The sequence below is a fragment of the Bactrocera dorsalis genome, chromosome 1 (genome assembly GCF_023373825.1).
Source record: "Bactrocera dorsalis isolate Fly_Bdor chromosome 1, ASM2337382v1, whole genome shotgun sequence".
Taxonomy (NCBI): Eukaryota; Metazoa; Arthropoda; class Insecta; order Diptera; family Tephritidae; genus Bactrocera; species Bactrocera dorsalis.
Window position 1 is genome coordinate 68,560,943 of NC_064303.1, and position 17,362 is coordinate 68,578,304.

The 17,362-nt window shown below is 41.0% G+C and overlaps 1 protein-coding gene across 4 annotated transcripts in view; it reads right to left on the minus strand.

Annotated features, from left to right (window-relative positions):
* LOC125775450 (uncharacterized) overlaps positions 1-7,478 on the minus strand; it is a 409,238-nt gene extending 401,760 nt beyond the window's left edge. For all 4 annotated transcript variants that reach the window (XM_049446091.1, XM_049446092.1, XM_049446093.1 and 1 more), the window contains exon 1: positions 3,942-7,478. In XM_049446091.1, the coding sequence (XP_049302048.1) occupies positions 5,799-6,719 (921 nt within the window). In that variant the 5' untranslated portion in view covers positions 6,720-7,478 and the 3' untranslated portion in view covers positions 3,942-5,798. The remainder of the gene's footprint in view (positions 1-3,941) is intronic.
* Between the last annotated feature and the right edge of the window lie 9,884 nt (positions 7,479-17,362).

The window sequence follows — 17,362 nt, forward strand, 5'->3', positions numbered from 1 at the left end:
CACATTTGATTTAACAGACTCACTTTTTACAATTAAAAAAATTATTTTAGCTACTCTTAACAAGTAAAATTATAAACTTTAATTTAATTCCTAATTTTGGCTGTTGAAATTTTTGTTTCTGTAGCTGAGCAGTTTAAGATCGCAACGCTTAAAACTCTCTTGCCTTTTATGACTCGGCTAATTCCGCTCGTTCGCGGATTGCGCCCCTCGCGTCGGTTGGCCGGGAGGAGGGTAACCGTTGGGTATTATTATTATTACATAGGTACATCCAAATATATGTATGAACAGTATATAGTATAATTATACAGCATATATACTGGCATATAGATATCTGAAAAAAGGCCTAATTATGCTTACATTTGTGTACTCAAACACACAAACTATATAAAAAAAAATTTCACGTATTCATTTGACAACATTTTTCGGCAATACCCCTTATACTCAACAGTATGAGCAGGATTGCGCAAAAAGTAAGCTAGGGAAATTGCGAGAAAAGAATAATAACACAACCAAACATACATACAAGTATATGCACAATAGTCACCACTAGGGTGGGTCGATTCCGGACTTTTTTCGATTCGGGATTTCTAATAGTGCGGAAAAGTTGCCTTAGTACTTCCTGATTCCAATGCAACTTTTTGTTTTAAGATTGCATCTTCAACCCCAACTCCGGGCTTGAAATTTCGGAAATTCACCTAAAATCGTGAAATTGTCTACCTAGCGCCTGAAATACGCATCTCATGGCAAAATGTATAAAACAAAAGTTATTTGTCACGTCATTTGCTACCGAAATGGTATGTGATCAAGGCCGTAAGACGAACCGTTCCCGAAATACGAGCGAAAAGGCGGCGCGCCACAGCGCAAGGTGAAAATTGTTGCAGCTCTCAGCTAACCTGTATTGGTCACACAGAACTCACCTCGTGGAGGTGGCTGCTCTACAGGTTCCTCCGAAGCCTAACCCAACCAACCATATGTCAGGCTTGTTTTAGTCTGAATCTGTGTCAAATTTATCGATAAAATCAGATTTTGTACTAAACTTTGGCACTTGTTGCCTAGATTTCAGTGTAGAGCGTATAAAACGATTACGAGATTGGGGGCCAATAACTTTAGAAGATGCCTCTGTCACCAGTTTGATGGTTCTCTTGACTGCCACGGTGTGAGAGGGGAATTCACTAAATTTCCATACCTCTGCAGTGTCTCCCGTCAGCCCTTTTATGAGTTCTTCGTTAGAAACTGAACAAAGAACTGGTGGAACAGTCAAGGTAATAGTCTTCCAGTTAATCATATCGTAATAATTATTAACTTTGAAATTCAGCTTTGGCACTTTATTGCATCTATCCCTTCCATTTACAGTGTCAGACTCTGCTTCTCTGGCTGCCAGAAGACGGTCAAGGGCCAACTTTCTGACTTCTATCCGTTCGTCAGTCATCATACTAAGGAGGATGTTCTCTGGAAGAGCAAAGAAAGCATTCTGTTGAATGGATGAATCGACAACTTTACGCAGTTTAGCAGGTAAGTATCTCGACCTTTGAATTGCAGCATAGAGATGGTGCGAGCCATCTGTGATTGAACTGTTGAATCTTATTGAGAACCACAAAGGTGAGTAAAGTTTAAGTATGTACTTGACCAAAATCTTTATTTCCTTTGTTGGTTTAACAGAAGAAATGTATAATCTCAGAATTCTATTTGCACAGGTGAGCCAGCGAGATTTGCACATGTTACCTGGATGCATCGACGCTAAATCTGAGGAACATTGACCGGAAATAACAGCTTCTGATATTTTATAGAGATAAGCTTGCTCTGTGCTAAGTTGGGTCGGATTAATAACTACAGAAGGTAATTGGCAGGGTGGAAAACTTTCAAATTTGACAACAGGCAACTTCTCATTCTCATTCGGATTAATAACTTCAGAAGGTAATTGGCAGGATGGAAAACTTTCAAATTTGACAACAGGCAACTTCTCACAATCAGGGAGCAGTTTACCTATGTCGCCAGAGAATGTATTTGGACTCTTTGAGACACCATCTATGTGTTCGAAAAGAGCACGAAATGGAAGTTCGTTGAATGGTAGAAGACAAACAACCCACTGTAATGGCCTACCTATTCTTTCTTCTAGTTTCCGAATGATTCCACCTTTCCAACCTGTGTTCGTGTTGATGCCATCAGCACCGACAACTTCTAGATGTTCCACATCAACTGAATTGTCTTGTAAATGTTGCCATATAGCTTGCGTCTCATCCTCAGCTGACCCGGAAGGAAAGGTGACGTGGCCAAAGTAATGACAACCAGGTTCCGCTATAAGAGAAATATGTTCCTCTTTGACATTATCGCGATAGTACTTTGTCTTTGCGGCCGTCAAAATACAGCCCATATACAGAGTTAATACTTTCGGTGTTTTGGAGCTTAACTCCAACGCTTTTTTTTGCCCGACTAATCTTGCATTTGTCAGTGACAAAGCTAGCCTGATCCTCTGTTATCAAACTTGCTTTTTTGGCATCCAGAAAGCAGATGAAACAATCAAGGTCGCTGCTCCATCAGTTACTCCAAATCTTTGGGCAACTAAAGCAGTGTGTTCTAATACTAGTGTGTTTTGTTTGGTTTTAGAGAATGGAAGAGAAAATTCATCATCAGCATCGTTTTTGGAAGAATCCATGTGCCGCGCCTCTTTTGTTGTCGTCGGTATGAGAGTCTGGCTGATCTGAAAGGTCACGTGTTCTAGCTGATACTTTTCTGGTAAGTGTTGATGTTGAATGACGTTTTGAAAGTTTTTCTTTACGTTCATTTTTCTTTGTAATTCTTTTTGTTTCAGGTAGATCAACACTTCCAATGCGACCAATTCTTCTGGTTCTCTGGTCCAAGAGAAATGGTTGTTCATTGATAGGAACTTTCCTTTCCTTTGGACAAGTGCAAGAAGAAAAATAAATGCATTTACAAGCAGCGATGTCAAATATTTTTCCGGTAGAAGAGACAAAGTCGTCTCTTTTAGAGCTCAAACCTATTGGGTTCCTTAAAAACATTTGTTTAAGAGTCAGAAATTTCTTATGGTATGTGGTGAGCATTTGTACAACTCTGGTGTGTGAAACTATTGGAATAGATGCCTTTTTCAAAGTATTTTCAATCTTTTTTGCAACTATTTCTGTAACCTCTTTACTCCTAGGTTCATAGTTGTTGCCTCGGAGTCGCCCTATACGAAATCTTTCAAACTGATAACACAAAAGAACATCCTGGTAAGTAGGTAACTGGGACTCAGAGAGATTGTACGCATATATGCCAAACACAGGACATTTCTGTTTAAATTTAAATTTAGATACAGACATTTTGAGTTCTGTGTTCTCTTGAGAGGATATAAGTGAAGGAACTCGATGAAAAAATATTTATGTGGAGACCAGTCCGAACGTGTCGAATGGCGCAGGGAAATGAATGTAAGTGATAGAACTCGGCGAAATCACCGACAAGAGTGAAGGAACTCGATGAAAAAATATTTGTGTGGAGACCTATCCGAACGTGTCCTTTGGCGTAGGTGAATGAATGTGAGTGATAGCACTCGGCAAAATCAACGTCAAGAAGTGTGGCCGCAAGCCGATTTTCACCTTGCGCTGTGGCGCGCCGCATTTTCGCTCGTATCTCGGGAACGGTTCGTCCTACGGCCTTGATCACATACCATTTCGGTAGCAAATGACGTGACAAATAACTTTTGTTTTATACATTTTGCCATGAGATGCGTATTTCAGGCGCTAGGTGGACAATTTCACGATTTTAGGCGAATTTCCAAAATTTCAAGGCCGGAGTTGGGGTTGAAGATGCAATCCGATCTCAAAACAAAAAGTTGCATTGGAATTAGGAAGTACTAAGGCAACTTTTCCGCACTATTAGAAATCCCGAATCGAAAAAAGTCCGGAATCGACCCACCCTAGTCACCACTTATGTACATACGTACATACCTAACGGGTGATTTTTTTGAGGTTAGGATTTTCATGCATTAGTATTTGACAGATCACGTGGGATTTCAGACATGGTGTCAAAGAGAAAGATGCTCAGTATGCTTTGACATTTCATCATGAATAGACTCACTAACGAGCAACGCTTGCAAATCATTGAATTTTATTACCAAAATCAGTGTTCGGTTCTTTTCTTTTTTATCGACAAATTTTGTTCAGCGATGAGGCTCATTTCTGGTTGAATGGCTACGTAAATAAGCAAAATTGCCGCATTTGGGGTGAAGAGCAACCAGAAGCCGTTCAAGAACTGCCCATGCATCCCGAAAAATGCACTGTTTGGTGTGGTTTGTACGCTGGTGGAATCATTGGACCGTATTTTTTCAAAGATGCTGTTGGACGCAACGTTACGGTGAATGGCGATCGCTATCGTTCGATGCTAACAAACTTTTTGTTGCCAAAAATGGAAGAACTGAACTTGGTTGACATGTGGTTTCAACAAGATGGCGCTACATGCCACACAGCTCGCGATTCTATGGCCATTTTGAGGGAAAACTTCGGACAACAATTCATCTCAAGAAATGGACCCGTAAGTTGGCCACCAAGATCATGCGATTTAACGCCTTTAGACTATTTTTTGTGGGGCTACGTCAAGTCTAAAGTCTACAGAAATAAGCCAGCAACTATTCCAGCTTTGGAAGACAACATTTCCGAAGAAATTCGGGCTATTCCGGCCGAAATGCTCGAAAAAGTTGCCCAAAATTGGACTTTCCGAATGGACCACCTAAGACGCAGCCGCGGTCAACATTTAAATGAAATTATCTTCAAAAAGTAAATGTCATGAACCAATCTAACGTTTCAAATAAAGAACCGATGAGATTTTGCAAATTTTATGCGTTTTTTTTTTTAAAAAAGTTATCAAGCTCTTAAAAAATCACCCTTTATATTACAAAACAAAAAAAAGAGGGAAGCAAAATTAATGCAACATACACCCACATGTATGTATAAACAGCATTGTGAAAATTTTACAAATTTACAAAAAGTGCATACCTGGACTTCACCGATTTTCTATTCACGCGTTATCCGTACGGCATATAATATACACACATACATACGGCATACAACGTACATAGGGTACAAAATTAAATAAAAATTTCATAATATATCGGAAATACCTACAATATTCCGAAAAAACAAAGCGGTAAATGCTAAATTTTAATTTATTAAAAATTTAAAAATGTTCTAATTAAAAACAAAAAAATTTACGGTCAAAATAAAACAAAAAATTTAAGAGTTGCTAGAAAAAAAGCACATAAGTATGTACATACGTATCTGCATTTTCAAGTGTTCACACACACATATATTCAAAGACCAAATCTGCACCTGTCCAGCAATACCCCGTGTTCTTCTTAGAGCACAAGCAAGTAGGATTACAAACAAACAAAAAAATAAATAAACTTTTCTTCAGCATTTTACGTATGCACATAAACATGCACATATCGTGCAGACTCATATACAAAAGTCAACAACTTTTTTCTCCTTTTTGCATTATTGCTCGTATACGCAAGTATTATTTTACCACTTACTCACGTAGATAGTTAATTTAGCACTTACACCTTAGCACCCAGCCCGGACTAAAAACCTTTCTTTTGTTATGGCCAAATGATTGCTTTTTAATTCGTTAAGATATTCACAAGTTTTACAAATTCGTTTACAATACTTCAAGTATAATGTTAAAGAAAAAATCTGCCTGGTCGGATACCAGTGGAGTGACAGTAAATGGATGGAAAACCGTGAATTGATGGACTCCTTGGTCGGATACCAATGGAGGCTGTACCAAGTATATAAAAATCGAAATTGAAATTAGATTGAATGAACTGCTGCGCGTCGAAGATCAACTGATGAGGCAAGATGATTTGGGTTGCGCGCCGAAAAAGAAACGAAGAAAAAAGAGAAAAGCTGCTGCGCGCCGAAAATAGCAAAAAAAAACGTCCGCTGATGTGAATCGCTCTTAGATCGAGATCGAAAAAAGAGCGGCCTCTTCCAGGACGAGGGTTTTTGCTCGTTGGGCTGTGGAGAGTTATGGTGGGTTGATGTACGGCGTGTATTGGTGGGTGTGTGGGTGTAGACTGCTACTTTCAGTCGATGAGTGTTGACTCCAAGTGCGGTGAGTGTGCCAGTGTTCCTTTTGAGTGGTTTGTTGTGTGGTATAGTGGTGTATGAGGGCGGGAAGCTTAACTCATTTAGCCATCCCGGCCCCTCTGCGTCTCGCTGACGCCATAAACGGGACTCAGGAGGTGGTGCCGGTCTTCGTTGTCGTGCCACACGGTTGGTTTGCTGTGGTCTGCGAGTGGCAGGTGGCCAACCGACCTCTCGTCTTGGGGTGCGGTGGAGCAGCGTGTGATGCTGCCTGTCACACATTTGGCACAAAGCCCCAGAGTCACAGTCCTCAGTCGCGTGCGTGTGTGCCAGACAATCGTGGCAATGCCCATGCGCCTGTGCTACCTGCTGGCGCTGGATGGGTGACATGCCCTTGAAGAGTCCCCAGTGCGGCAGTGGGTGGGGGCGGCGACAAGGGGGGCATCGTATGCGATGCGGCTCCGTTGATGGTGAGGGTGTGGTTACTGGTGCTCGTGTGCCATTACAAGCTGCAGTTGACGGTGCTGTTGCGGTGATTGTATGGGGCGCCGCTGTTGGGACAAACCCAGGATGGGGCACACTGATGGCCGATCGCAGTGTTGGCGTTGGAGTTGAAATGTTTTCTGAATCCATATTTGCCTTCATGGAGAAAAAGTCGAGTTTAGTTCCAACTCATTTGTATATGTTATGAAATTGTGTGAATTGTAACCAACTTTATTTGTTTGTCAGAGTTTACTAATCTACCCATTACAAATCATAGTATCTTTATGATTTATCATATGTGCGATTGATTTTGGTTTTAGTTATTAGACGGATGTTTTAATTTCTGCGTGTCGGTATTATTGTACGGATTGTTCATTACGCGCATTTTCGCTATTATCTGCGGTTGGTAGGAAGCACAGTTTAACAAGCGCTCTGGTCATCGTTCCGTTTTAAGTACGGAGATCAACTACTCGGATATGACGGTCGGAGCCGTAATGTAGCTTCTCTATGCGACCAAGCCGCCATTCTGTAGGGGGGAGACAATCGTCATGTGTTAGGACAAATTCAGGTGGAAGTGCTGCCATAATCTGCGTTCGCACCTTTTTCTTATGCATAGTGCAGATTTTGCACGAAAAAATGCATTTCTTTATCTTTGGCTTGAGTCTTGGGAAATAAAAGTCTTGGCGGACTATTTGAGGCATGAGGCGGTGTTCTGCGTGTAATAATAGTACATGGACATTATATAATTCGTGTACCGATGTACTCACCCGTTGATTAGCGACGAAAAAAAAGTGCATACGAAATGATGCGTATATGCGCGCGGATCGTAATAGAAAGGGACTCGGCCGCCGTCCGTCAGTCCCTTTTGTTCATTAAGTGCGGTGTCCTCATGTGTGGTGTATATGGTGCAGGTGTGTTGAGTGTGAGGTGTGGGTGTGAATATGATGCAGATGTGGAATATGATGTGTGGATGATGTAGATGGTGTAGTCGTGTTGAGTATGGTGTGTATGTGTGGGGTGTAGTTTTATTATATTAAGAGCGGGGTCAGGTGCTCATTTAGCCATCCCGGCCCCCCTAAACGACTGTTTAGCCTAAAAGGCGCTGCAGCTGTTGATGCAATGCCCGTGGCCTGAACAACTTGCTGCCGTTGCAAATGCCGCATACTCCTAAATATTCCACAATGGTGGAGACGATGAGGGCGTCGACAGATGGGACACCTTATCCGACGGGTCTCCGAAGTCTGTGATGGGTTTGGTGGTGGTCGCGTGCCATCACGAGGTGCGGAGGGTAGGACCGCTGCAGGCGCGGTTGCCGGTACAGGTGCCGGCGTTGTTGCTGGTGCCGTTGCCGGTGCAGCGGCCGATGCTGTTGCAACTATCGTCCGGGGCGCTGGGGTAGGCCCGTTGCGTGGCACATTCGTAGCGCGAGCGGTTGACGTATTTGCGGCTGGCGTATCTATATCCAAGGTAATCTGTATAGAGAAGATTATTGATTATAAATTTCTATCAGATAAGCAAACATGGTGAGCGTCTTAATTCGAACGGTTTATTATTTTTTCGCGGTTTATTATATTTTGACGGGTTGTTATTTACGTACTTTCTCGTGTTCGTCTCGTGGTTCGTTTATTGTGTAGCGATAAGACAGGTTTATTTTTCAGGTTTTCGGATTCGCGATCATCGAAAGTTAGCAGAAAGCATAGCTTCACGAGCGGTCGGGTTAGTGTTCCGTTTTGCGTACGGAGATCAACGATTCGTATGTGACCGTCGGAGCCGTAATGCAACTTTTCTATGCGGCCAAGCCGCCACTCGGTGGGGGCAGATAATCATCATGAATGAGGACACAGTCTCCAAGTTTAGGCGCTTGTTCAGGAGTCTTCCAGCGGTACCTTTTGTGGAGATTCTTTATATATTCGTCTTTCCATCAGCGGATGAAATCATGATGGAGAATTTTAATTCGTTCCCATTGATTTAATAGAGATAGCGACTCCACGTCTGGCTCAGGAATGGCCAGGATGGGTGCTCCTTTTAGAAAATGCCCTGGAGTTAAGGCGGTGAAATCTGAGGGGTCTTGTGATAGTACTGTAAGTGGCCGTGAATTGAGAACGGCTTCAATTCGGTTTAATAACGTCGTGAACTCTTCGTAATTGAATTTATAATTTCCAGCTACCCGTTTGAAATGGGTTTTGAAGCTTTTTACAGCTGATTCCCATAAACCGCCCATATGAGGAGCGACGAAGCGAGCAAATGCCGCGAGAAAAGCCTCCGTCGTCAGATTACTACACAGCTCAAGGTGTACTGCCTTTGTCGTGAAACATACAAAGACAGCCACATAGCCTTTCATGAGAGTGGGAGACCTTAACATGGACGCCTTTACCTGGAAAGGACCAGCAAAATCAACACCTGTTGTGGTGAAAGGCAGAGCGAAATTGCAGCGTTCCGGTGGAAGTGCTGCCATAATCTGCGTTCGCATCTTCTGCTTGTGCATAGTGCAAATTTTGCACGTGAAGACGCACTTCTTGATTTGCGGCTTAAGACGAGGGATATAATACTCCTGGCGTACCATCTGTTGCATGAGACGATGATCGGCGTGTAGCATTAAGGTGTGGATGTAGTGGAGGGATAATGTGGCAAATGGTGACCTCTCTGGAAGTATTATGGGGTGGCGTTCATTGCATGTTAGGCTCGAATTAGCGAGCCCTCCATTGGCACGAAGCAGACCTTTCATGTCCAGAAATGGGTTTAGAACTAAGAGTGAGCTCTTTTTATCAATCGGCTTCGATTCTCTTAGTAGTGATATGTCGCGGCTGAAGTAGCGCGCTTGTGTGTATGCTATTAGTGCGACCTTTGCCTTTTGTAACTCTAGGTGCGTCACTGTGTTGCATGGGGAATTATGTGATCCCTTGATTTTGCTTTTGAGTTGCTCTATAAATTTGAACATATAAGCAACTACTCTGAGAGCTCTTGGAAACGATGAAAATCGTTCAGGGATGTCGGTATCATCCCATAATGTATGAAAGGAGGCGATTTTTCGAACTTCTGGGGCGATAATGTTGCGCATGGGGGATTGTGGTCAAGAATCAGGAGATTCTATAAACCATCGGGGGCCATTCCACCAGAGGGTGGTAGTGACAAGCTGCAGTGGCTTGCACCCTCTTGTGCCTAGATCGGCAGAATTGTCAGCACTGGCTACGTGACGCCAAGTGGCTGATTCCACTAGGTCAAGAATTTGAGACGTTCGGCTAGAAATATACGTCTTCCATGCATGTGGTGCTTTTTCCAACCAGGCTAGTACAATTTCTGAATCGGACCACATATATAGTTTGCATTTTGTCATATTTAAATGCATTTGCACCATGGCTACTAATTTTGAAAGTAGTAGTGCGCCACATAACTCAAGTCGTGGGAGACGTATAGTTTTTAAAGGTGCCACCTTTGCTTGTGGTCGTGGTATCACTTTGCGTGGGCACATAGATAGTAGCGCAGTATGCATTTTCTGAGGCGTCACAAAAGCTATGTAATTCGACTTTGTGTTCGGGGGAGTAGTTTACCCATCGTGGAATTTGTATCTGAGAAATGTCATTCAGATTTTTTGCGAACTGGGACCATTTTTCTAAGCGAAGAGGTTTCACTTGTTCGTCCCAGTCGGTTCCATCTAGCCATAATTCTTGTATTAAGATTTTCGCTTGGATCATAATTGGCGAAAGCCATCCTGCGGGGTCGAAAAGTTTTGCCACCGAGGATAAAATATGTCTTTTCGTTATGGGTGATAATGCGGATATGGACTCTGTCGTGTATGAGAACTGGTCCGATATCGCATTCCATTGGATGCCTAATGTTTTTGTTGTACTTTCCTTTTCGAAAATAAGGAAATTAGTGTCCAACAAATTTTCTTTTGTACATTTTCTAATATACTTGATTCGCGATATACGTGATTCGCCGTAATCTTTTTTAATGGAAACCCTGCGGATGTGAGGGCTTGCATTACTTGTGATAATGATTCGTATGCTTGTGGAAGACTGTGACTTCCAGACAGAATACCGTCTACATACGTTTGTGTTTTTAACACCTGGGTCGCCAGAGGAAATTCTGACTTAGTGTTGTCTGCCAATTCGTGGAGTGTTCGAATGGCTAAATATGGTGCACAGTTAACGGCAAATGTAACTGTTTTTAATTTGAAGTCGCGTAAAGGACTGGTGGGGGATCTTCGGAACATAATACGTTGAAAATCTTGGTCGTCTTTATGTACGCCTATTTGCCGATACATTTTTTCAACGTCCCCATTGAATACGTATTTGTATATACGCCAATTTAATATCAGAAGCATTAACTCTGGATGGAGTGTGGGTCCCGTAAATAGGATATCATTTAGGGAATTCCCTGAACTAGTGGTTTTCGAGGCATTAAAAACAACTCTTACTTTTGTTGTTTTTTTGTCTGGCTTTACTACTGCGTGATGTGGCAGGTAAAAGGAGTAGTATTTGCCATTGACGATTTTCTCCCCTGGGGTTACTTCCTCCATGTGATCTAAATGGAGGTATTCTTCTAACACACCATCGTATTCAGATTTGAGTTCGCCTCTTTTAAGTAGGTTCCTTTCCATACTTAGAAACTGCTGTATTGCAGAGGTGCGAGAGTGACCTAAGGCGAGTGTGTTAGGAAACTGTTGCTTAAGTGGTAGTCGTACGACGTACCGACCATTTTCTGATCTAGTAGTTGTGGCTTTGTAAAAATCCTCACAATACTGATCTTCAGGGGTTGTGACTGATATGGGGGGGAGTTCTTCTAGTTCCCAAAATTTTCTCAATGGTGAATTGAGGTACCCATTTGAGACTTCCTCAACTTGAGTTGTTAATGTTGTAACTGGTTCCGCAACTAGTCCGCTTAGGACCCATCCGAAAATGGTATTTTGCGCCAGAAGTGTTTTGGTAATTTTCTCAATACCTTCAAGAATAATTTGTGGTATGAGATCGCTTCCTAATAGAAAGTCTATTTGAGCGGGGGTGTTGCAGTTGGGATCTGCTAACTTAAGGTGTGAAACCTTTTGCCAATGTTTGCTATTTATATGATAGCTTGGTAGCATGTTGGTTAATTGCGGTAAGACAATTGCTTCTGCTTGTATGCGCTTATCCGCTTTGGGGGAAAAGAGGGTAATGGGGCAGATTTTATTTGAGTTTTGAACAACTCTTCCGCCCATTCCCGTGATTTCAAAGTTGGCCAGTTTTGTTGGTAACTGTAGCCTGTTTTGTGCCCTAGACGCTATAAATGATCGTTGTGATCCTTGGTCTATTAAGGCTCTGAGTTTAAACAGTTCTCCTCGGTGTTCGATGGAGACAACTGCTGTGGGTAATAGTACCCTATTGTGATTTTCGCTATGTAGCGTTTGGGTTTTCAACGCCTTTGAGCAGCATGGTGCTTCTTGGCAGTTTTCAGAATTTGTTGTGGCAACTAATCCTGTTGCTCGTTTTACGTTTGCATTGTTCGGGGGTGAGCTGGAAAAATTGGTTATATGTAACATTGAATGATGTCTTTTATGGCAGTAAACGCAATTAAATTTGCTTTCGCAATCTTTAAGCGTATGCGCATGTGACAAACAGTTGGTACATAATTTTTTCGTTCTTACGAAATTGTTTCGATCGCTGACATTCATTTTTTTGAATTTTTCGCATAGTTTTAGTTTGTGACCTCCTCTACAAAGTTCGCATGACGTTTGCTTATATTGTTCGGATGTGAACGATTGATTTTTAAAAAAGCTTCTATTTAAATTATTGCGGCTACTTGCTTGGGGTCTATTGAAGCTTCTATTAAGGTCGTTTTGAACGTTTTTCGTTCTGACTAGTTTTTTATCTACCCTTTCTGCAATTTCGTATTGAGTAGGAAGAAATTCTTTCATTTGCTGCCACGGTGGGCACTTTCTTCGCGATAGGAGCGATTGCTCCCACAAAAGTAACGATTTTTCTGGTAATGCATCTGTGCATATATTTACCAGAATGGGGTCCCAATTATCTGTGGAAATATTCTGTGTCGATAAAACCGACAAAAAATTTGAAACAGTGGATTGAAGCTTTATGAACTCTTCACTGGTTTCCTTTTGAATTTTTGGCAAGTTCATTAAAATTGTTATTTGCTTATCGACCAATATTCTCTCGTTTTCATAACGTGCTTTTAGAGCTTCCCAAGCAAAATTAAAATTTTCGTCATTGAGAGCGAACTGTTTCACTATTACGCCTGCCTGACCTTTGGTTTTGTATCTGAGGTGATACAATTTCTGCGCTTGTGATAATTTAGGACGGTTTATGTACACAGCTGTAAACATGTCCCGGAAGGACGGCCACTGTTCATAACCACCATGAAATATATCTGTGTCGCATACTGGCACTTTAAGATGAATGCCTGAACTTGCCTCTTGGGCTTGTCTTTGTGGCAGCTCTACTCTCGGTTGTGGAGTAGGTGCAATTGCTCTTAATAGCTTTAGTTGATCAGAAATCATTGCCTTTGTGTCTTCGAACTGGTCTAGGCAGTGTTCATACTTGGTGTATGCCGAGGATTTAAAATTTTCCGGTAGATCTCAGTCGTCAGATTCTACGATTGCGTCATATGCCGCTTGGAGACGTGTCCAGAAATTGTCTAAATTATCTTTTTTGATTTCTAAGACCGATTCAGAATTGTCTTGAATCGGTGAAGATAAAATCGAGTGCAGTATCGTATCAAACTGTCACTCTCAGCAATGAATTTTGTATAAGAAATATCTTTACCCCTCTTTAGTTTTGTAGCACCTTGCTTTGAGCGTGTAGCTTCAGCAGGTGTACATGGGCTCTTTTCTTCTAAAACCATTTTTGGAACTTTTAGTGATTCTATTGCTTTAGATTCTTTTGAATCTGAGCTCATTTAGAAAATGTTTTGAAATAATTTAAAATGTCTAAGTGTAAACTAGACTAGTAGATGTACAGAAATAGTTTTGTATATAATATAGAAAAGAAAGCTCTTTTGTATGCAAGAGTTTCCAAGAGAATTAATAAAACCAATGGCTTTTTGATAGCCGAACTTTCAAAATGTTTTTGTATATATGTATGCATATGTACTTATATGTTTGGACGCGAACTCTTTTGCTTAAATAAGAGTTTTGCACGAAATGTTTAGACGTGAACTCTTTTATATAAATAAGAGTTTTCCAAATCACGTAAAGAATATCGCTTAAATTTGATTTTATTATTTATTATTGACCGGAAATTTTTTATTTGTTTATTTTTCTATGTATATTTGTTTTATATATGTTTTATGTCCAAATTTCCTATAGGGTATACCTATAGGTGGATATTTTGTTTGTTATGTTCTAATGAGCGCTCGTATTAGAGATCACTGCACTTTGTACATATGCATGTATGTACATATTTATTACGCTTTGGTTTTTTACACAATCCTGCTTGTTTTTGTTGCTCAAAAATCAAGGGGTATTGCGGGAATATGCCAATGTGGACTTTGAATATATTTTATACGCAATCCTGCTTGGTTTTGTTAGACAAAAACCAAGGGGTATTGCGGAATATATGCCAATGTGGACTTTGAAGCAGTAAGCGTATCTACATATGCGACAATACACTTACATATGTATGTACTAATTCATATGTACTAATTTTGTGTTTTATATAAAAATCCTTTTTATTATTTTTATTGTTGTATAATTTGTACCCAATGTCGATTCGGTACTTCTTCCAGTAAATTTTTCTGAAAATTTTGGACATATGTATGTATGCGCCCGTATGTATAATATATATATGCGTATATATAGTATGTATGTATCAGAGTCCTGCACGAGTAATTAAAAAAGTAACATGTTAGCAAGCGGCGATGCCGATGCGGCGAGTACACGCTACGTAACGGTACTTTGGCATCGTGGGCATCGGCATCGAGGGTATCGGCATCGCGGGCATCGCCGATTACTAACATGTTACCAGTGGTCGGCATTTCTTAGAACAATTGTGGAAACTAACTTCACACGTACGCTTACGCTCTATCGCAGAGCCGCTCAAAATTTTTCATGCCTATACTCGGAGTATAGGCAAGCAAATGCAGTCGAAGCATGTACGCTATGACGCTAATTCTGCCAGCGTCAAAAATACACTCGAAATACAGGAATTCAGTTTCGAATAAGCATATAGAGGACTTAATGAGAATCAAAACTTACGATCTTGAAGTCGATATGGAAAAAATCATGGAAAGTTAAAAAAATTAACTTAAAATTATTGTTGTTCTTAATTGCTTTTTTAATCAAAAACCATAATTTTTTATTTTTTTCTAAATTTTTAATAACAAAATAACCAAATAGCACGATTTCACTCAGTGTACTAAGCAAGCGCGCGCACACAATCATACGCTAGCAGATATCAAATGTGTGATTGTATGCGTTGGTAAATAAATTGCGCATTATTTTGAGCGGCTCTGCTCTATCGTTCAGTCGTTGTCGAGCCAGCAACGAATTAACATCATGTAAGACTATAGCGTTTCATTTGCCATTGACGATACCAGATAGTAATCGTACGATGCCACGATGCCGCGATGCCGATGCGCAATGTTACCTTCGCATCGTGGTAATCGTCAGAAGTGTTACTTAGTAACGTAATCGTACGATGCCTACCTTAATCGTGCAGGCCTCTGGTATGTATATATGTTCGCGGTACGAATAAGCCACGAAAAGAGAATTAACCGACCGCAGGTAATTTTCTCAAATTCACGTGTTTGTTAGTATGTAATTTGTATTACTGAGCAGCATATACATACATATGTCTGTACATAGGTATGTATATGTATATGTTCGCAGTGAGAAAAGGCCGCGAACAGAATATTTAATGCTATTCTGCTTTTAGAAAGTATGTATGTACGTATGTATACTAGTAATGAGCAAGTTATGCTGTTGTTATATTATAGAAATATACATATGTGACATATATGTATGTATGTATGGTTTAATTTGCATATACATATGCTTTTGTTTCTTGCTGGTGATTGCCGTAGCTTCTTTTTAAGCAATCCTGCTTATACTTTATTAAGTATAAGGGGTCTTGCGGGAATTTCTGTAAGTAAATACTTGAAACAAAATTTTTGTTGTTATGGCTTTTGGGATAATTTTTGTGTTATAACACAACGGTAAGCATTAGCGGCAATCACTAATCCGCTATAAACAGTACCAAACCGTTTTGTTAGCGGTTTTCGGGTTTTCCCGGAAAATGAACCGAGTACCGAAAACAGTCTGGTAACGGTTTTCACTACGTTTTTGGACCGGAAATTTGGTCAGAACTCTAATTTTACCTTTTGCAAATTCAACCATACATATACATATGTATATAGTATAAAAATTGAAAGGAAACGATACACTCACTTTGCTTTCCGCCAGGGGCTTTTGGGGATGATATGAGTGTTTTTTTTTTTCTTTTTTATGGATACGCCAAAGGTGGGTGTAAATCTTCAAAAGATATTGTTGGCCCGTACCAACAATTATGCCCGATTCGCATACAGCGCATACGTGCTAAAGCACCCCCTTGCTCTCAGACCTGTGTTTCCCTGCGGAACTACCTATAGGCTTTCCTTCGCAGGGCAGGTATTGTTTATGTATACAACATCTCTTTTATATATAACTTCTTATTTTGTCATACGTTTGCAGCTTCTCGGGACTGCACTCTCGGTCTTATCGTGATTTCCTCTTCACGCAGCCTTTGCATAATATATGCTATTATCCCACATACCATATCCCATGCTAGGTGGGATGTTAGCATAAATTTTACCACATCCCTTGAGCGTATGGGTAAGGACTTTCCTACTTTATCTGAAAGTATTTTCCTTTCCTTTTGGAAACGGACACATTCCACTAGTATGTGATCTGCCGTTTCAATATCATTTTCACAGTGCATGCAGAGTGGAGATTCCACATGCTTATATTTGTACAGATAGCTTCTGAAGCAGCCGTGACCAGATAGAAATTGTGTGAGGTAGTAGTTCACCTCCCCATGATCCCGCGTAACCCATTCTCTAATATTGGGTATCAGAGAATGGGTCCACCTTCCTTTCGATGAGGTATTCCATCTCTCCTGCCATTTTTGGAGGCATTTCTCATTAATTTTTTCCATTTCTTGCTTATATTGGCTAGGTGACATGCTAGCCCTCATGGCTCGAACTGATGAGCAACGCTCTGCTGCTATGTCTATGGGGAGTCTTCCAGATATAACATGTATTGCATCATCCGACACTGTTCTAAATGCACAGCAAGTTCTCAATGACGCCAGTCTGTGGACCGAAGCAACTCCTCTCATATATGAGCTATGTTTAATAGCCGATATCCAGATTGGCGCCGCGTAAAGAATGATGGAGCTACTGACACTTGTCAGCAGCTTCCTGACTAGTTGTCTGGGGCCTCGCATATTGGGCATTATTCTCGCTATTGCCGACATGGACCTCGCCGCTTTGGTGTGTGTGGCTATTAAGTGCTGCTTAAACGAAAGTCTTTGATCTAGGATTACTCCAAGATATTTTAAATGTGGACTTGACTTTATTGTATGGCCATCAATACATATCTCTATTGTTTCCATCTTTTTTCGGCTACTCATCAGAACAACCTCCGTTTTGTGAGCTGCTAGTTGTAAGCCAGCGTTTTCGAGCCATCTTTTAATATTGCTGATACTTTCGTTGCACTTGTTCCTCGCCTCGTCCAGGGTTTTCGCTACTACTACGACCGCAATGTCGTCCGCATAACCTACTACGTTCACCGCATCTGGCATCGCGACTCTCAGAACCCCATTGTACATAACGTTCCAGAG